The sequence below is a fragment of the Brugia malayi genome (genome assembly GCF_000002995.4).
Source record: "Brugia malayi strain FR3 genome assembly, contig: Bm_v4_ChrX_scaffold_001, whole genome shotgun sequence".
NCBI lineage: Eukaryota > Metazoa > Nematoda > Chromadorea > Rhabditida > Onchocercidae > Brugia > Brugia malayi.
The window spans coordinates 17,581,998-17,600,220 of NW_025062479.1; the positions used below are offsets into that span (position 1 = coordinate 17,581,998).

Below are 18,223 nucleotides of genomic sequence, written 5' to 3' on the forward strand. Positions count from 1 at the left end.
ACTTTTAGTTGGAATTCTGATGGCAGCCTTATGTCTTCCTGGATTGGACTTCACGACCATTTTAGAAGTCTAAAAAACTCTGCCTTGTCTACGAAAAAATTTTACTTTGTAATTATCTTACATATGACAGAAGCTTTTAGTCATCGTTTTCTTAAATATAGTTCGATCAGAAAACTTCTATCAGTAGTGTGGAATATTTTTTGCTTAATAAAGCTATTTTTATAATGTCTGTACCTCCATTGTTTTACGCTTTCATTGTTGTAATAAAAATGGGAAGGATTTTTTTATTACATGTTCGCTGCTGTCAGCATAACAGTATGTTTATTTTCAAACTGTAATTATCTTAGAGAAATAATTTTGTTGGTTGATTTTATGTGATTTGAATCAGTTTCAGGTGGTTTCATTCTCCTTGATAAATCATGTTAAGGATTAATGTTAAAGCGAATCTACTAAGTAGCTTTAAATAGGAGACTGAAGATACTGATGTCAGTGGATGAAGGCTACAATATGCATTGCTGACAAAGAGTGCTGAATTGTTATTTTGGGTCCACATATTCATTGAAATGTTTGTGCTGCAATAAAACAAAACCAGCTAACAAAATGAAAAAAATATGCATATTATAAATATGGTGGTCAACTGTAGATAAGAATGTTGGGTGTGGAGATAGTGTTGCATCGTCAGTATTATTTGCTATGTTGCTTGAAAAATTCACTATTGATTTGTGTTGTAGGACAGTTATTCGAGATGACGCTTTATCTTCTGAACCAATGGAAGAATCAACCCGGTGGAGCTCAAAATGCAAGTGCGTTGTGGTCCATATTTACATTCTTGACCTTGCGGATTTTATATTAATTTCATGTATTCAAGAAGTAGAAAGTTTAAGGCATTGGTGTGTGGTCTTGTTCTAACTGGTTTAAACCTTATATTCATCAAAATAGCATAATGAGCAAAATGTACCACAGAATATATGGATGTTAACCAAAGCAAATTCACATTTAACATGTTGACAAATAGTTATTAATAATTATGTTAAGTATTAGGTTTGCAAAACATGAAGGAAGTTTCTGTATACTATTTTAATCAGTAGGAATGAATTATATGTTTACGGCAAAAGTATACTGAAATCATAAATAAGGAATAAACAGTTGATCGATTACCTTAAAATAAGTTTTAAGGAAAGTCTTTTTTTTAAATTCAGGTGCATTTTTGCTTGCTTTGAAAAGTGAGCATTCGTCGATGCGCGAAAAGGAACTGATCATTGAGGTATTGGATGACTGGGATGTTCTGACACCAACTTGGTTTGAAGTGGCCGACTATCTAAGCGTCATCGAAGGACTTCATGAAGATGAGCATTTTAAACAGCGTTATCTTGCTGCTCTTCTAGCTTCCAAGGTCACCTTTCACTTTTTTTTTTTCCATTATCTTAACGTTCTCTTTTCTTTTTCGAATACCCACGACTGATTTCAGGTTGCTTTTTGTTTGGGCGACTATAATGGTGCGTTGCAACTTGCTTTAGCGGCTGAAGATAAATTCCAACTCACGCCACGGTCACCTTCGATTCTTGTTGGCTCGCAAGATGAGCAGGTATGAAATTCATTGTTTTTCGTCCCTCTTTTTCTTTTTTTTTTTTTAACGAGAAAATAGATTTCATTGTTTCGCTTCTTTTCTTTTTTTTAATGAGAAAATAGACTTTATGGATGCACTTTTCTATGCAATATTTATGAAAGGGGCTTGGGTATTGTTTGGCTAAGAATAAATTCAGTAATATTTTACTGGTATTGAGTTTGAACATGTAGCCTTAGCTGTTGACGAGGCATGGCGGTGAATACACTTTTTTGGAAATTTGAGCATGTAAGAAGTACTTTTAGTGACGAGCATTTTTTTATTTCAGTATGTGAATAAAATAATCGAGCATGCGCTGGATACATATAAACAAGCTAAGCGTAATGAAGATGAAATAGATCCTCGGCTGGAAAAACTCATTAATCGACTTTTCGAGAGAAACATGAAAAGACGAGAACTGAGATATGTGATTGGACTTGCACTGGATACGCGTAGAACGGATATGATTTTAGTCGCTATAAAGGTCAAACAATGTTGAAAGCAGTTGATTTTTAGATCCCTTCCATAATTTTCTGAACTTAGATCTAATTTTCCGTCAAATGAAAGAATAAAAGTATACATTTTACACAATTTTATATGAAAATATGATTGTAGAGCTAACATGCTTTTGAATTTTGAATATTAGAGTTATTATCTATTTAGATGTAGCTATAAACTGGGTGAATACAAAAGATGTTTTCTTTTTTTTTTTTTTGAGTTGTCACTATGGCTTCATTGTAGCATTAAATGTTGCTAGCTACCCTATATATTAATGTTTTTGTCATCAGTATATCTTTAAGAATCAAATAATTCTAGTCTGTCATTAGTAATAAAATTGCAGGCTACTGATGATCAGGCAGCTTTGTTAACCGAAACTGTAGCGAAAGTATTGGAGTCACAAATGGATCGTGCTTTTCGAAGTATAGTTTTGGATTTGCTACTTCGTCTGTTTGCTGAACTGGAAGAGCCCGACTTTGTTTCCATGTGCCAATGTTTGATCAAACTTGAAAAACCAAATGATGTTGCGGATATTCTGCAGCGATTGGTTTCCAATAAGGTATCAGCTTTTCATGCAAAATAAGTTTATTTGATGAATTCTTTGCAGTCAGTTGTTGTTCGAATGATCCTCTGACATAAAAGATTATGTTTTGTGAATTAAACGAGAATTTCAATATTTTCTGAGCTGCAATTAATCCATTTAATCATGTGTTTCTTTATTGAAAAATTCAATAACTGAGTTTTAACATAAATATCTGAAAGTAAAACATATTATTAGTTTTGTTGTATCTACCTTATGGATTGTAAACTTATAGCTGCTGAGTTATAACCAGTAGACCGATTCGTTAGTGACGACATCAATTTTGTTTTAACTCACATTTTATGTTATTTTATAAAATCTCACTTCAGGGTGACAGTGGTGTATTATTAGCATATCAGATTGCTTTTGATTTGTATGAGAATGCTTCGCAGCAATTTATCAGTAAAATAGAACAATCTCTCATAGACAGCACTCCGATAGATGCACCAACAACGAGTAATGCGTTGATACAGCCTATGGAAATTACCACTGAAGGAAAAATGTTAGTTTGTTAGAATATTTTCTTACGGGATGTAGTTTTCGTTATAAATTCGTGTTGAAGTTTAGTTTTCCATTCAGATTCTTTTCCAATGATTTTTTTTTTAACGAACAGAGAGCCTAGTAGAAACACTGCCGTAATTGCTTCGAAAGCTACTACTGTTAATAAAGAAACGGAAGAAGGAAAGAACGATGAACACTCGAAGGATACGTCCTCATCTGAATCAATGGAGGAGAAAGAGTAAGTTTTTTCTTATTTCAAATTTAAGAGTCTTTGGGAAATAAGATTTCAATTTTTGGAGAGATAATTTTGAGCTAGTGTTGGGGCAGGCACCAACTGATCGGTTAGCTAGTGGGGACTAGTTGCAGTAAGCGTAGAGGTTAAATTTATCTCAGCAATAGCAAATTCTAGGAAGCAGAAAAGGAGCAATCCTGAAATCAAGTCTTGTGAAGATGCCGTTGCTGGTGGTTCTTCCAGCACAATAGGTGATGGGGCAAAAATGATGGTAATGGATGCATCATTTCCAGAAAAATCGAAAATAAAGGTACCAACTTTGCAAATACAAAAGATTTGGACAAGACACTTCGAAAAAGCAAATAATATATACATTTCATTTTTGGGCGGAAATTAATTTGAAGCGAATTTTAGGGAATGAATTTTGGCATTCGTACCATTTTTCTTTCTTTGTTTACACGGCAGCTGTTCTTTTGATTTTTCTTCGCAAAGAATTACTCATTTTTCGGTTATGTTTAAAATTTCTTATCGTCTCAAAATTTCCTTTAATTTATTTGGATTTATTTCAGGATAAGGTAATCTGTGAACGTTTGCGATCAATTTTGCGTGGCGAGCAAACTATCAAGCATCATATGCAGTTTCTTATAAAAAATAATCACACTGATATGCTAATTTTAAAACAAATAAAGGAAAGCGTACGAACAGCATCAGCACATAATGCTACTGTCATTGCAAATGGCTTGATGCATTTAGGAACAACAACTGATGATTTTTTGAGGTAAGCTTTATTATATAACCTTTTTAACTTCAAAGCTCCTATAAAGTTCCTACATTATATGTTAAATAATATAACCATCATTAGCTTGATCATGCTGTTGCTGTGAAAGATTATCTATCCATCTCTCTGTCTATCTACTATTTATCTATATCTAATCTAGTGATTTACATATATTCCAAAATCATGCCACTTCATCCTCTGTTAAAACATTGAAACTAATATTTATATAAACGAAGTTGTAACTGACGTTTGTTTCTTCACTTTATAAGTGCACCATATTTATAGAGATAATTTGGAGTGGATAAGCAAAGCAACGAACTGGAATAAATTCAATGCTGTGGCATCACTTGGACTTATTCATAAAGTTATTTTTTTAATATTTGAAGACATTTATTAGTTTTTTTTTTTACTTTATATTATATTGTACTAATATTTTTGAGGGTCATGAAACGAATGCATTGAAGTTGTTAGATCCGTATTTGCCGAAGGGTGAAGCTGATCAGTTTGGATTTAAGGAGGGTGGTTCGCTGTATGCTTATGGTATTTTTTTTTTTTTTTTTAGCAATAAATTTTCATTTCAAACTGCTGGGAAATGCTGCTTAAAAAGTAGAACTGTTTTTCTTTATGTTTTGAAAAAAAGTTGGCCTCTATATGCAGAAATAATTTTCTTCCGATAAAGATCAAAATATAAATATTGACCTTAGGACTGATTCATGCAAATCACGGTAATGCTGAAGTGATCGCCTATCTTCGGGATCAGTTATTGAAGGCGACAACGTCAGCAGCACGTCATGGAGCATGTCTTGGCCTTGGTTTGGCTGCAATGGGAACACATGATGAACAAGCTAGTCTACTTATTTGCTGTTTTATTTACTGTTACATATGCTTTCTCTACAATGTTTTTACTCTTGTAAAATTCTGGTTCTTTTTATTCAATGTTTGCAAATCTATACGAGAAATTTATTTTTTTCCTTCTAAAAACTTTAACTCCCTTAAACATTCTGAACTTTAACTGCTAATAATTTTCAGGTGTTTGTACAATTGCGTGATTGTTTATATCAAGATGATGCCGTGACAGGTGAAGCCGCTGGACTAGCAATGGGTCTTGTAATGGTTGGGGGAATGCAAACGGAAGCGTATCAGGAAATGGTACAATATGTGTGTGACACACAGCACGATAAAATTCAGCGTGGTTTGCGTACAGGCATCGCCTTACTTGCTTATGGTTAGTTCTACACTCTCTCTTGTCTTTGCATTAACTTGTCTGAAAATATATGTTTTTCGTTATTAATCTATTCATTGCCGTTACATTGCACTTAATGTTATTTCATTATACTTTCTACTTCTATTTTGCCAAAAATTTCAATTGCTGTTTAATGGAGAATAATTATTAGGCCTTGTTGCGCAGTGTTTTATTTTCAGGGCAACAAGAAGAAGCAGAAAAACTGATAGCCCCCTTGTTAGAGCACAAATCAAATTCGGTATTGCGTTCAACTGCAGTTTGTATGCTTGCAATGGCGTATGCGGGATCAGGTAAAGCAGATGTGGTTCGACGTCTATTGGCTAAAGTTGCAGCTGATCCAAATCAAGATGTGAAACGTTTCGCTGTTATCGCCATTGGTTTCGTTCTTAGCAAGTTAGTTTATTTTCAGTAAAATAACTGTAAAATAAGTGGTATCAAAAATATTATAAGGCAGGAAAATGGAGACAGAAAAGAATAGTAATCTTGTGACCCAATCGAATTATGTAAAACTCATTAATTCCTTGTGTATCCTTTTGATTACCTTAGTTTAAAAAAATCTCGAATTACTCGTTTTTTAAACCCATACTAATTTATTTTATTAAGACTTTATGTAACTAACTCAAATTTGTTTAAAATAAGAGTTATCTTATTTTAATTTTAAAAGTTTTTCTCATATGATGTTGGAGGCATTTGTTCGTACTTTTGTATTTGTCTGTAGGGAATTAATGAATAAAGGTTCATTCTTTTTTTTAATTCTATTCTACTTATCTCTTGATATAATTTGAGAGTTTTTTTCTTGTTTTTTTTTTTTTTTATTTATTTGTTTCTTAAAATAAGAACTGTAGGAACAAAAGAAGGAAAGGGGCAGAGGAGAGATTAAATAACATTTCTTTAATTTAATTTTATACTCATTCTTCCTGAGAAACTCATCACTTCATAACTTTTTTTGAATATCTTTTACGATTTAAATGAATAGATGGCCGTGATCAAATCTTGGATTTATCAATCTCAGTTTTGTTTTGTTTATTGTTATTTATGGGAGCGACACAACAGAATTAGCACTTCATTGCAACGAATACTTCAAAATAAAGAAAAAAATAAATAAATAAGATAAACACAATACAACGATAAGAAAAGTGTCGTATAGAACTCAGCGTTTAACGAAATAAAACAGATAACTTGAATATATAGAATGAATTTTTGCATGATACAATTTCATAGGCTTAGCTGTTTGCTGTAACAAAGCATTGCAACATCAAATGTTGAAAATAATTTCCTCAATAATATGCTCAGTAAAATGGGTTGTCGTCCATCTGGGTTCTAAAATACATATCAGCATAATTTTGTAATAATGAAATTAGAAGTTATGCTACCAGTGTCAAATTATAACTGAGCAATAAAACCATTAAAAATTCCTAATGTGGAGAAAGGAAATCCAAAATTCTTTGTTATTTTCGATTATTATAAGAATTGTGAGCAACGAAGAGTGCTTTGGTTGTAATAGTTGCAGTTTATTTGCAGTAACACTGGTACTTCTCATTTGAAAAATTTCCCGTTAAAGGTTTCAAGAATATAAGTAGGACTGCTTTAGAAATTCTATTTCATCTGCAGCCAAGTAATGGCAGTTATCCCACTCATTGGACAGTTGGAAAAATTCTTAGCTTTTAAATTCTGAAGATTTACTGACGAGTTTTATATTCTCTTAAAAATGTTTGTTTTGCTTTTCTTGCGATCGAAAAGAAATCATTGTTAACCATTCTTAAAATTTTTCTCGTAAACCTTGTTACAGTTTGGGAAACTTAACCTTTTTGTAATTCCTGTTTTGTCTTGGTAGTTTTTATCTTCTTAAATAGCTTCAAGCAAGTATTTAAACTTCTGAACTTACTAACTTTTCCATGAGAGATGCTTCGTTTTGAGCTTGTTTTGTAGGTGATGACTTACTGCAGGTTGTACATTCTTTTGAAGTAAGCTGATTCCTCTGTTTGTTACCAATGGTAAACCATCTGGCTGTATTGACTGAACACTTTGTTCTTGTCTTGAAGGTTTCGACTCATCTAAACATCCTTTACAGCGTAGAGGGTTGGAGCGTTCTTGTTCCAAATCAGGTCGATCAGTGGTAACCCTGCAACTTATGGAAACCATAATTTCTAGCTGCAAAAAATAGAATATAATTTTTCTCTTACAATAACTTAAAAGTAAAAAAAAAATCTTTGTCATACGACCTTGCTTCTAAATTTACGAGTGATAAGATATCTTTAGTTTATTAAATCTCTCGAAATGTTAAACTATTTTTTCAAACGAGCAGTAAGTGTATTTAGTATTTTCTGCACCCAGTGTCCTTCCCATTCGTAAAAAACGTTGTCGTAAAGTTTTATTTTTCTGTAAAAATGAAGCTCATTTATTATCAATTATAAGATGCAGGAGCAGAGAAAGAATTTAAAGAAAAAAAAATGAGACTTGGTTTTGGTATTTTAAATAAAATGGGCAACGTTACTTGATTTTGTAAAAAAAAAATCCCTTGTCTTCAGAAATTGTTACAAAATGTACTATTTATAAGGAAGACAGTGTAAAAAAGAACGAACTGGAAAATCATGACTTGTAGTGTTTCACCCTGAGATAATTAGCATTGAAATACACTGTTGTGTTTCCCTCGTGAATCTGTTGGGCCTAAATGTGAGAAGTTGGAAACAATAATGGAGGTAGAGGTAATTTGTACCCTTATTACTAAGCGCAATAATATAAGCCTTAAAAGAATTTTGATTGTGTCGTGGATAGAAATTGAAATTTTCTCGCCTTTTCACTCAATAAAACTGTAATTTTTAAACTCCTGCATATAAAGTTTTGGAAGCAAATTACACGTTCAGTTAATTATTCCCAAAAAATGTACTTTGAAGTTTTAACCCAAAAAATTTATTCGAAACAAAGAAGTTAGCTTGAGTTACCAAAATCTGAATAAATGATTTGGAATGATGATTCAGATACAAGTGGAATGAATGACATCACAATTACAGGTTTCATAATGATTTCTGAACTTACAAATTCATTTTTTTTTTTTTTTTCTGAATAAATTTAAGGGATCAGCTATTGAGATTGTTGGTTCGCTTATATACTTACTATAAGTGATCATCACACTTACCAGTTGTTATTGTGCAATTGTCTCCAATAATAATTGCTAGTATAGGTATTCTGCACCGAGTAAGCACAATGACAGCGAAGAATTTCGAGGACTGTTCGTCGAAATTGTCTAAAAATTAAATATCAGATGCAGCGAGGATGGAAAATTTGCCCATTATCCTCGATGTAGTCAAATATAGTTTTTTCCGAAATAGAAATTCATGAACTCTGTAACCATTTTTGTATTAGTTTTCTGTAAAATATATACCCTATTTAGACAGAGTAAAAAATTCCTGCTTATATCACTAAATACTCCTGTTTTTCTTCTGTACAGCTGTGGCTAACTTAACATATTGTAGTTATTGGTGTTGCAATAGTTACGATTATTTCTTTCTTGATAGTTAAACGAACCTATTAAAAATAGTATAAATAAGAGGATTGATGGTGCTCGAAAAATACCCTAACCACAGAAAAAAAGACGCTATAGTTGGCGGTAAGGCACATCGTTTGCCGCAAAAGCCAAGCACAAGATTGCCACCAAAAAATGGTGTCCAACAAATAAAAAAACATGCAAATACAATGGCTAGCACACGTGTTGCCTGAAACGAAATCATTAGAAGTCCTAGAAGTCGTAATTTAGAAATTTTGATCAATGTGTTCATTTACAGTGGCATAAGATTATAAGCATTTAACTTTTTGTTGATGCCAAATGAGAAAGTCTTTGAAATCCTGAGCAAACAGAATTGTAATTCGATTTATGAAATTTTCCAACCTTGTGTTCATTGGTGAGTTCTGTGCTGCGCTTTGGAATTGCTTCTTTCTTGGTTATTTTATCGCCTATGGCAAAAACTGCTATTTTTGTACGTTTTCGAAGATTACGTGGCCGATTTTTTTCTAACTTTAAATACGAATTGAAGTGTAGTAAATGAGAGATTATCAGTTATAATAATCAACAAGAAATGAGTGACATAAATTGATGTGTAATCGTGTAGTTTAGTAAAGCATGACAGGTAAGAATGGCACAATTTGAAAAAAAAAAATGAAGTCATTTCCGACGTCATTTTGTCGTGACACTATTCATAGATATTTTCCTATCCACATCATTTCTCTTATTAATTTGAAAAAGAAGATATTACATCTCATTCTAACGTTTTACTAACCATTTCCATTCTTCTCTCACAGTATATCGGTAACAAAGTAGTCTTCAGCGGGCCTTTTGTCATGCCTATATTTCTTCTAAATGGAATAACATTTTGAACCCTGCAAAAATCGTTAAATAAATTGGACGATTTGTTTTTGTTTTTTTTTTTTGTTTTTTATTGCGGACATTAATAAACCTATTATATCATCTGAAACACAAAATCAGAGAGAATAAATTTTGCATTAAAATTTTTTCTAGCGAATTTTCTAGACGGACTTCATCAACATCAAATTTCTGCTCTTATGCACTGCTATTCAGTGACACTGTGTCTGACATGTGGAATTGAGAGTTTTTTTACACTTTTCTTCAAAATTTTAATTTCACAGACAAGAAATCAAATGTTACATCTATAAACTTTAATTTCTTTTAGTCTTTATTCTTCTTCTTTACACCTTTTCCCTATCTCAAGCTATCCGTCGTTTTAATTTAATTTTGAATCAAAGTGAAAAAAAATCTCCACGTTATCTATAATATTTAATAATGATTGTTTAAGAAATTTAAGAACTGATAAAGAAAATTTCCTCCTTAGAAATTAAAATGAAATCATAAGAACATTGTGGAAAAACAAAACGATTTAAAAACATAAATCTACTCCAATATTTTAGGAGATTTATTAGTTTTCCTAAAAAAATAACACTTATTTTCTATTTGAACAAACTTTGTCGGTCCCGCAGTAGTTGTGGTTAAATGAAGAGAGGTTTTTAGTGCTCGGAGCGAACGAATCGAAAAGTCTGATTAGCGAAAACTCACGCTTTATCTTATAATACGGTTAGGGCCTAGGGGGTGATGAGATATATATGTGGTCTTTCCACGAAAAGGGTAACTTACTTTTTAGGGATGTAGTTGCTCTGCGTGAAGTTATGTCGTAAGATAATTGGCACTTCAGTGTGACTGTTGGTAGCAGTCCTTTGATGACTAATAAGACTTGGTTGTCGTTTGAGAAGATTTGTAGTGCGGATATAAGTAACTACCATAATAAGAAATGGTATTAAGAATGCGAGTATTGATCCATAAATCATGTAGTAACGATTAGTAATGCGACAAGTATTACCATTAAATACATTTCTTGAATCAATAAGAGCCATGATAACAATTGGGCAAGAGATTAATATCGTTGCTATCCAGACAGAAGCTAACTTCACCTTCATCAGTGTTTTTGATTTATTCCGGGCTTTCAAAGGTTTCGAAATTCCTAAAATTATAATTTGCATAATTTTTGCCTAAAATCCTCAGTTATCATCAGTGAGGTTTTTCTAACTAGAATTATGGTTCCATGGAATGCTCAGTGCGGCATACTTATGATAATATAAAGAAATACCGAGATATCGATCTATTGAGATAATAGACATATGTACAATACTGGCGGTGCACAAAAATACGTCGGCATATATGTAAAGTAAGCACATCAAAAAATTCCATGTCCACATTCCTATAAATCACTTACTCTTCCGACCTTCAGAGGGGAAATTTCTCAAATAACAGTGGAAAATAGAAAAGCATAAAAAAAGGATTTCTTTTTAATGGAACATTCACAATTTTCACATCAAAACTGCTTTTTCAACTGTCCCAAGTTCCAGTTCATCTTTCACTAACTCATTTTTTGGTTTATTTTTGATTTTATTTTCCAAATGTTTCCTCTATTTTTTGAATAAATTGATTTCGCTATAGTACTATTTAGTCATCAGTCAGCTTCTTTTGATTTCTTTTTTCTTCCTATGATTCTTCCTCTTCGCATAATAACCCTTATTATAATATACAGCAAACATACTGCTCAGAAAAAGAAAAGTGAAGTAAACACGCTTCTTCACTTCCGCTCTTTTTATTTTCGAAAAATTTTTGAGCCACTAAAAAATGATCTTATGGTCTTATGAAATTTTTTCTGCAAAATTTTGTGATTTCTCCATTTCTCTATTAAAAATTTGCTTTGTACATATATTTAATCTCTTTACTAGTGTAAACATTTTATTTTGGGAAAATGAACAGCAAATTACTTCTGCAGACTTATTCATTAAATTCGTCGAAAATTCCTTTTACAACCTTATTTTCTCAGTTTTTTTTAGTTCTTTTAAAATGTTGTGTTCTCACCTTGATTTAATTCCACAATGAGGCTAAGTGGCATTACCACGCCACATACCAACAAATCAGTTAATGTTAGTGAGAAAAGAAAATAATTGGTAATATTATGCAGCTTCCGGTTCAACTTGATTGCCATGCACACAAGTAAATTGCCCAGTAAACCAACAGCACACAGTAATGATAGGAGTACAATAATAAGGATATTCAGCGTCTCACGTGTTAGTGAAGAAACGCGAAGTTTTTGTGCTCCTTCTTGATCCCAAGTAACGGACATCTAATAAGTGCGAGGGTACTATCGCATATAATTCCAATTTTTCGCGATTTACAGCTACTTGATGATAATGTTGTTAAAATTCACGGTAGTGGTTAGAAATGATAGCTAGTGAGATAAGTTATTTAAACAGCAGCCGCGGAAACATAATATTTTCTGCAGTTTCCGTATATTTGCTGCGTAAAATGTTTATGAAATCTGAAACAGCTTAGCAATGATGGAAGCAGTGATAAAGGTAGAGCCCAGCTTATGCATTGTAAACTTGGCCTCTTTTCCCTTTTATTCTCTCTGTTCAATGATGCTAACTACCGCGATTTCATTAAACACTCACTACAAAACTTGTTCCGGATCCGCTATGAACTAACATGTCATCCTCTTAATGCTTAAGATTCCATCTGCTTCAACTCTCACTCTTCGCACTGCTTAATTTATAAAGACATTTAAATATCATCATATGACTAAATAAAATCGAGTGTCGTCAATGATCAAATAAAGAAGTAAATTTAAAAGAGGAGTACAGTAGTAGATTTTTACAAGTATCTAACTTTTTTGGAAACTGGAAGCAGACATAAAACTATTTTGTCTATGATGATAACTTATTTCAGAATCCCAATTGATTCCTCCCAAATTTTAAGAATTGTGCGTTACGCTTTCAATGGCATTAGATACAGTGACAGCAACATTATCATGAATTAGAATAGTTTTATGTTATATAACTTAAATTCTATAACGCGAAGTTCCAATATTTCCATATTTTCCAGTAAGAATATTATATTATTGGCGCTTTGTTGGACTAATTTTCTGCTTCAAAATGATTGCTCAGTTTTTGAACTTGTTTCTTGATAAATAATTTTTCTTTGGGTTTCGTTGAGCTGCTCTCCTAAATGAACTCTTCTAATTTGAAATGTCAACAAGAAAAGTTTATACCTTTATTATTTATCATATTTATCACTCAAGATGTTTGTTATAAGTTTCTTTTCTTAACGTATTTACAGGCTCAAAAAGTTTTAATTTCTGTGACATCTACATAAACCAGACATTATCTTAATCTGTGTTGACTGGTTCCATGAGAATAAAATCAGTGATTATCTTCTAGGTAGAAATAGTCGATTTTTGAAAACAAAGTCTTCAAAACAGTATTGCATTTATTTATGTAAGACGAATATGATTAGCTGAATAACTGACTTCACTTAGAACCATAATTAATGAAATAAGGATTACTGGATTACAGGTGTGAGAAGTTTATGAGAAGCATTTGCAGTTTGTCGAGGTCAAACAAAACCAAGCTTATTGTATTTCTTAATGATTTCGACAATTACTACAGAAGCAACAACTGTAGATGAAGTTAAGGGTTATTTAACTGGTAAAAGGAAAGAGGGGAAAAAATAATTTGAAATAAAATTATTAATACGAAACCGGAACTACCGGTGGACGGGTGAATGGGAAAAAGAGCGGTAGGGAATGATTTTGATGCGTTGTTTTAAATTTTGTTGTTGTCTGAACAAAAACTATTCTTATACAAAGTCTTATAAGTTTAAGCATTATGGTTTATCGAGTATATGAAATAAACAAATAAAAAAGTATGATTTAAGAAACTGATAGTAAAACAAATGTGCATAAATATTTGGATGAAATTTTGCTTCTTTTCCAGTTCTTTTTAATTCTCTTTTTAACTCTGTTCGTTCTTTTTTTTTTCTAAATAATTACGACAATCGCTTAATATAGAAGAAATTACCGAATTATGCAATTTAAGTGATGCAGAACAGTGTCTTAGCTATACTGGTATGTTAGCTGAACATTTCAACCCGCATGTACGATATGGCGCTGCTATGGCATTAGGCATCTCTTGTGCAGGATCTGGTTATAAAGTATGTTTTTCATTATTTATGTTCATCATTCGAATAATATTTATTTACGATAACAGTAAAAGGCAGCTAGTGGTAACTTTACCTTTTCAGAGAATGTTTTAACCGTGATGGGAAAATGACATCGAAAGTGAAATTGTTTTTTTGTGTGATTTAGTAAGATACAAAACCATTTGTACTCTACTCTAGTTAAATATTCGTAGACAATAATCTTATTTATTTGAATTTTTCATTAAAGGGAAACTCACTAAAATTTCTGCAGAAATAGCAAAATAAAATTGAGAGGAAATGAAGATTGATCGACTTAGTGGAGCTTAAGGAATAGGTACTTTAATTCCTTAATTTTTGAAAAGTTGAAATGTCGTCAATCGGCCTTTTTTATTTCATCTTTTCCAAGTTGTTGCATCAAAAAAAAGTATAGCGAAATTAGTTATTGATTTAGTGTTTAAATATGAAGTTACTCTTAAGAAAGATAAATTTCTCATGTTGTCGATCAGGTCATTTGATGGTAGTTTTCAAATGTTCATATTCTTCAGCCATAGGAAATATTTTCCTCTTTCATCGTCTTCAAAATTGATTAACACGACGCGAATAAACATGAAGGTGAAAAAATAAGAACAAAAGTTAAAGCAGAAATGCTACGATAACTAATTGTCCGAATCAAATATTTTGTTTTCAAAAATCTAAATAAAGTCAAATGCATAATCTATGACGAAGAAAGATAATCTCATGATATTGGCACAAAACAAAAATTTTCTTTTTTTTTATAAATAATTTTTAATTTAAAATGGAACTATCTCAAAAGGCTATGCATTTCAAATACATCTTTTCTAAGCGTTATTTTTATTCTAATCAGTGCGCTATTTTCTTTAGCAATTAGTAAATTTAGTTAGAAATGATTTATTTCTTCTTGCACATAACTGATATGATGTTACGAAAATGTTTCAAACGTGTTCTAGTTTTTAGCTTGATTTTTTTGCCACAATTTTAGGAAGCTATCGCGCTGCTTGATCCACTGCTGAGCGCCAAAGAAAACTTTGTACGACAAGGTGCTGTCATTGCTTTATCGTTTATCCTGATCCAGCAGACGGACTCAATTTGTCCGAAAGTAAATGAATTTCGAAGAACACTGACGAAGGTAATGATCTTGTTTCAGAAGACTAATTATCAGTTCTTCAATAAAGCTTGGTAGAACTTCTTTGCATTTCTTATACGATGTTTATAAATGTTGTAAGTAGAGGTGCATGATATGAAATGGTAACTATAACTTTTTTAAAATAATTTTTTCACCAACTTTAATTTAGATGATAACGGAGAAAGGTGAAGACTCAATCACAAAACTGGGTGCAATCCTTGCTCAAGGTATTATCGATGCTGGTGGTCGTAACGTCACGATATCACTTCATAATCGTAATGGCCATCCTGATATGCCAAGTGTTGTTGGGACATTCGTTTTCCTTCAGTACTGGTATTGGCATTCCTTAGCACATTTTTCGTCATTAGTATTCAAACCAACCTGTGTGATCGGTCTTAATTTGAATCTCGAAGTTAGTTCAGTTTCACTAGTTTTTAATTTAGGATTCTGTTGAGTTAAAAGTCATGGAATATCATCCAATGAGAATTCAAATTGAATGAAATCAAAATTAATTTTTGTGCAGTAGCACTCTGGTAATACATAGAATTTTAAGAAATGAAGTAAATTTAATTTTTTTTTTTACTTTTTTTTGAGGAACTATTAGATTCCAAAAGTTTCGGAGTATACTCGTCCTAGTCAGGTTCATTACTGTTCTTCATTTACCTCATTCAGATGCCAAAAACAGAATTTCGTTGCAATGCGAAGCCTTCAACCTTTGCTTATCCACCTCCTTTGGAGGAGAAGAAAAAAGAAGAAAATGAAAAGGTGTTTTAATAATATAATATTTTGATTTTGGAATAAAATTACACATTTTATTTGTACATATTTTGAAGTCATAAATCAGTAGAGATGACAAGGAATTTTCAAAGAGTTATCACCAGAAAAAACTATCTTATGATTTTTGTTTCTATTCTCTAAGGAGGGTTAGTGTGAAAATTTCATGCAAGTACTGTAAGCGGTCCAAAAAAAAAAAAAAAGAAAAAAATCAATTTTGATTTCAAACTCTTGAAGTTAGATTTAGTTTTTAAGAATAAACCAATTTTTTCATAGGTGGAAACAGCAGTTCTTTCTGTAACTCACAAGAAGAAACCCTCAATTCTTGATCGGTCAAGCGCTAATGCAGTCAAAGAAGCCAAAGTTAGGGGAGAAAAATCTGAGAAAGAAAAGGAGGAGGAAATGGAGGTTGACAGTACACCTGCTACAACGGTTTCAGCTGATTCTGCTGCTGCTGTGCCTACCGCAATTGCTGCAAATTCGGAACACAAATTAACTGAACTGAAGAGGTATATTTACGATATACAAATTTAATGAACATCTAAAGAACTTTTAATAATTTGGAATGTTTATTATTTTATCATAGTCATATAGTCATGATTTCAATTTATCAAAGACGGATCGTTCGAATGATTTTTTTTTTTTGAATTTATTCGGCAAAAGGAGTTTTTACAAAATTTATCTAATTTTTTATTTCTCTTTTTTCTTCCTAAGCACTTCTTTTTTTGTTTACTGGTTATCTTATTAACTCGAAATAGTAAGCAAGGTGAGGAAAGATCCAGTGGTTGTTGGTGGATGGTATCTGTGATTTCTGTTTTTATGTCACCACTAATTCTATTGAAAAAATGGTAGCATTTATGATTGGACGCTTCATTACAGTTATTTGCAGCAAAGAATCAGAACCAACCAACTATACTCTGCAAAATCCAGCTCGTATTGTTCGCCTGCAATTGAAAACTTTACAAATGACTGAAAACAGTCGTTATAAACCGCTGAAAGCACTTTCTCAGGGAGGAATAATTATGCTTCGTGACAAGAAAGCTGGACAAGAGAAGGTTCTATTTGATTTAAATATTTTATAGTTAAAGTGAATTGCACTTTTTATCGTTATTTTTGTATGGACTGTTATATATACAATATGATCGGAACCAGCTGTTGACCAGTGGAGCTCTTCCAATAATTTAGTTCATTTACTGTAAGTAACACGCCATTTTGCCTCATAAAATGTCTTATCCCAATTGCTGTCTGTTCTGTGAGATATGGGGTCCGGTTAAATGGTTTAAAATCTTACCGATGAGCTCCGAGATCAATCCGTTGTGTATTTGCTGGGCCAAGTGATGCTTACACTGTTTTGAAAAACAGGTAGTAGCTGATAACAACTGATAACAATTCGTTATTATGTATTCTACTTCGTCTCTACTTCGTCTTTTTATTCATTACTATTGCAGTTAACGGATGTTCTTTTATGAATGGCGTTTAATAATGCGATCGTTTTCTTGTATTTCTTTTTTAAATCACATGGGCTTAGAAAATATTTGAGAATTACCGGAATGCAGGCTAATATTATATATTTCCTCCTAGATTTGATTTTAAGTATTCATATTCATATAAAATCCATATAAGAGGAAATGTTGTTTGAAATAATTGAAATAATTGCTTTTCCCTTTTTTAATTTTGACAATTTTCAGGAAGAAATTGTGGCATTAGCGGCAGCTGGGGGAACGCGCGTGGAAGGTAAAGACAATTCAGAAGAAGCGAAACCACATACTCCTTTTGAAATTAATATCACCTCATACTGACCATTTGTTATATTTTTTTCATGTTCGTTCACTTTTCTGTTTATACTCAATTTATATATGGAAGAACATGCCATTGATTTCATGGATTGTTAACGGTATTTTATCTGAGTAATTTATTTCATTTCTCATATCTTCTTTTTGAGGAATTATTTTGGCATGTTTCATGTGCTTCGAAATTATTTTTCTCTCCCGTTCCAGTAGTCTCTTTAACTTTTTTTATTTACCCCATTTCATTCATTTGTATTTGTTGGCAACAATCCAGTTCGTTAACAAATTGTTCAATAAAGTTAAATGTTAACCAGTTCGTGTTTACTCACTAACGATGATATTGATTTATAATAATATTTTCCTAATTTCATTACATTGGAAGTAGAAGGTGTCAGATGAAGTCCTTGCAGTTAGTTTGTGTGATACAAATGAATTGTTGAATAAAAACTTCATTGCTGTTATAAGCGGGACGTGGGTTGAGTATTCGATATTGTAGAAGTATTGAGACGACGAGTTGAATCGAAACTCGTTATCGACAAAGACTGACCCCAAACAATGCAGTTTA

At 32.1% G+C, this 18,223-nt stretch overlaps 2 protein-coding genes across 3 annotated transcripts; one reads left to right on the forward strand and one right to left on the reverse strand.

The window, feature by feature from the left end:
- Window positions 1-745: 745 nt before the first annotated feature.
- Window positions 746-17,670, forward strand: Bma-rpn-2 (Uncharacterized protein; the record flags this gene model as incomplete). 2 transcript variants are annotated; one of them, XM_043075204.1, is made up of 21 exons in its annotated part: window positions 746-803; window positions 1,200-1,393; window positions 1,469-1,585; window positions 1,893-2,087; window positions 2,445-2,660; window positions 3,011-3,183; window positions 3,295-3,420; window positions 3,592-3,724; window positions 3,984-4,192; window positions 4,478-4,556; window positions 4,633-4,732; window positions 4,897-5,036; window positions 5,222-5,417; window positions 5,615-5,828; window positions 13,851-13,965; window positions 14,954-15,100; window positions 15,267-15,509; window positions 15,770-15,862; window positions 16,148-16,380; window positions 16,761-16,926; window positions 17,560-17,670. In XM_043075204.1, 21 exons carry the CDS (start codon window positions 746-748, stop codon window positions 17,668-17,670), a joined length of 3,258 nt encoding a protein of 1,085 aa, XP_042931138.1. The 2 variants fall into 2 exon arrangements, with proteins under 2 accessions (XP_042931138.1, XP_001898003.2); XM_001897968.2 differs by lacking the exons at window positions 746-803; window positions 1,200-1,393; window positions 1,469-1,585; ... (9 more) ...; window positions 5,222-5,417; window positions 5,615-5,828 and having other exon boundaries at window positions 13,882-13,965.
- On the reverse strand, window positions 6,691-12,100 carry Bma-ser-1 (Uncharacterized protein; the record flags this gene model as incomplete). The annotated part of the gene is made up of 9 exons (XM_043075205.1): window positions 6,691-6,755; window positions 7,325-7,557; window positions 8,572-8,679; window positions 8,961-9,148; window positions 9,322-9,447; window positions 9,710-9,809; window positions 10,579-10,942; window positions 11,069-11,179; window positions 11,836-12,100. The coding sequence occupies 9 exons, from the start codon at window positions 12,098-12,100 to the stop codon at window positions 6,691-6,693; spliced, it is 1,560 nt and encodes a 519-aa protein (XP_042931139.1).
- Window positions 17,671-18,223: the final 553 nt, after the last annotated feature.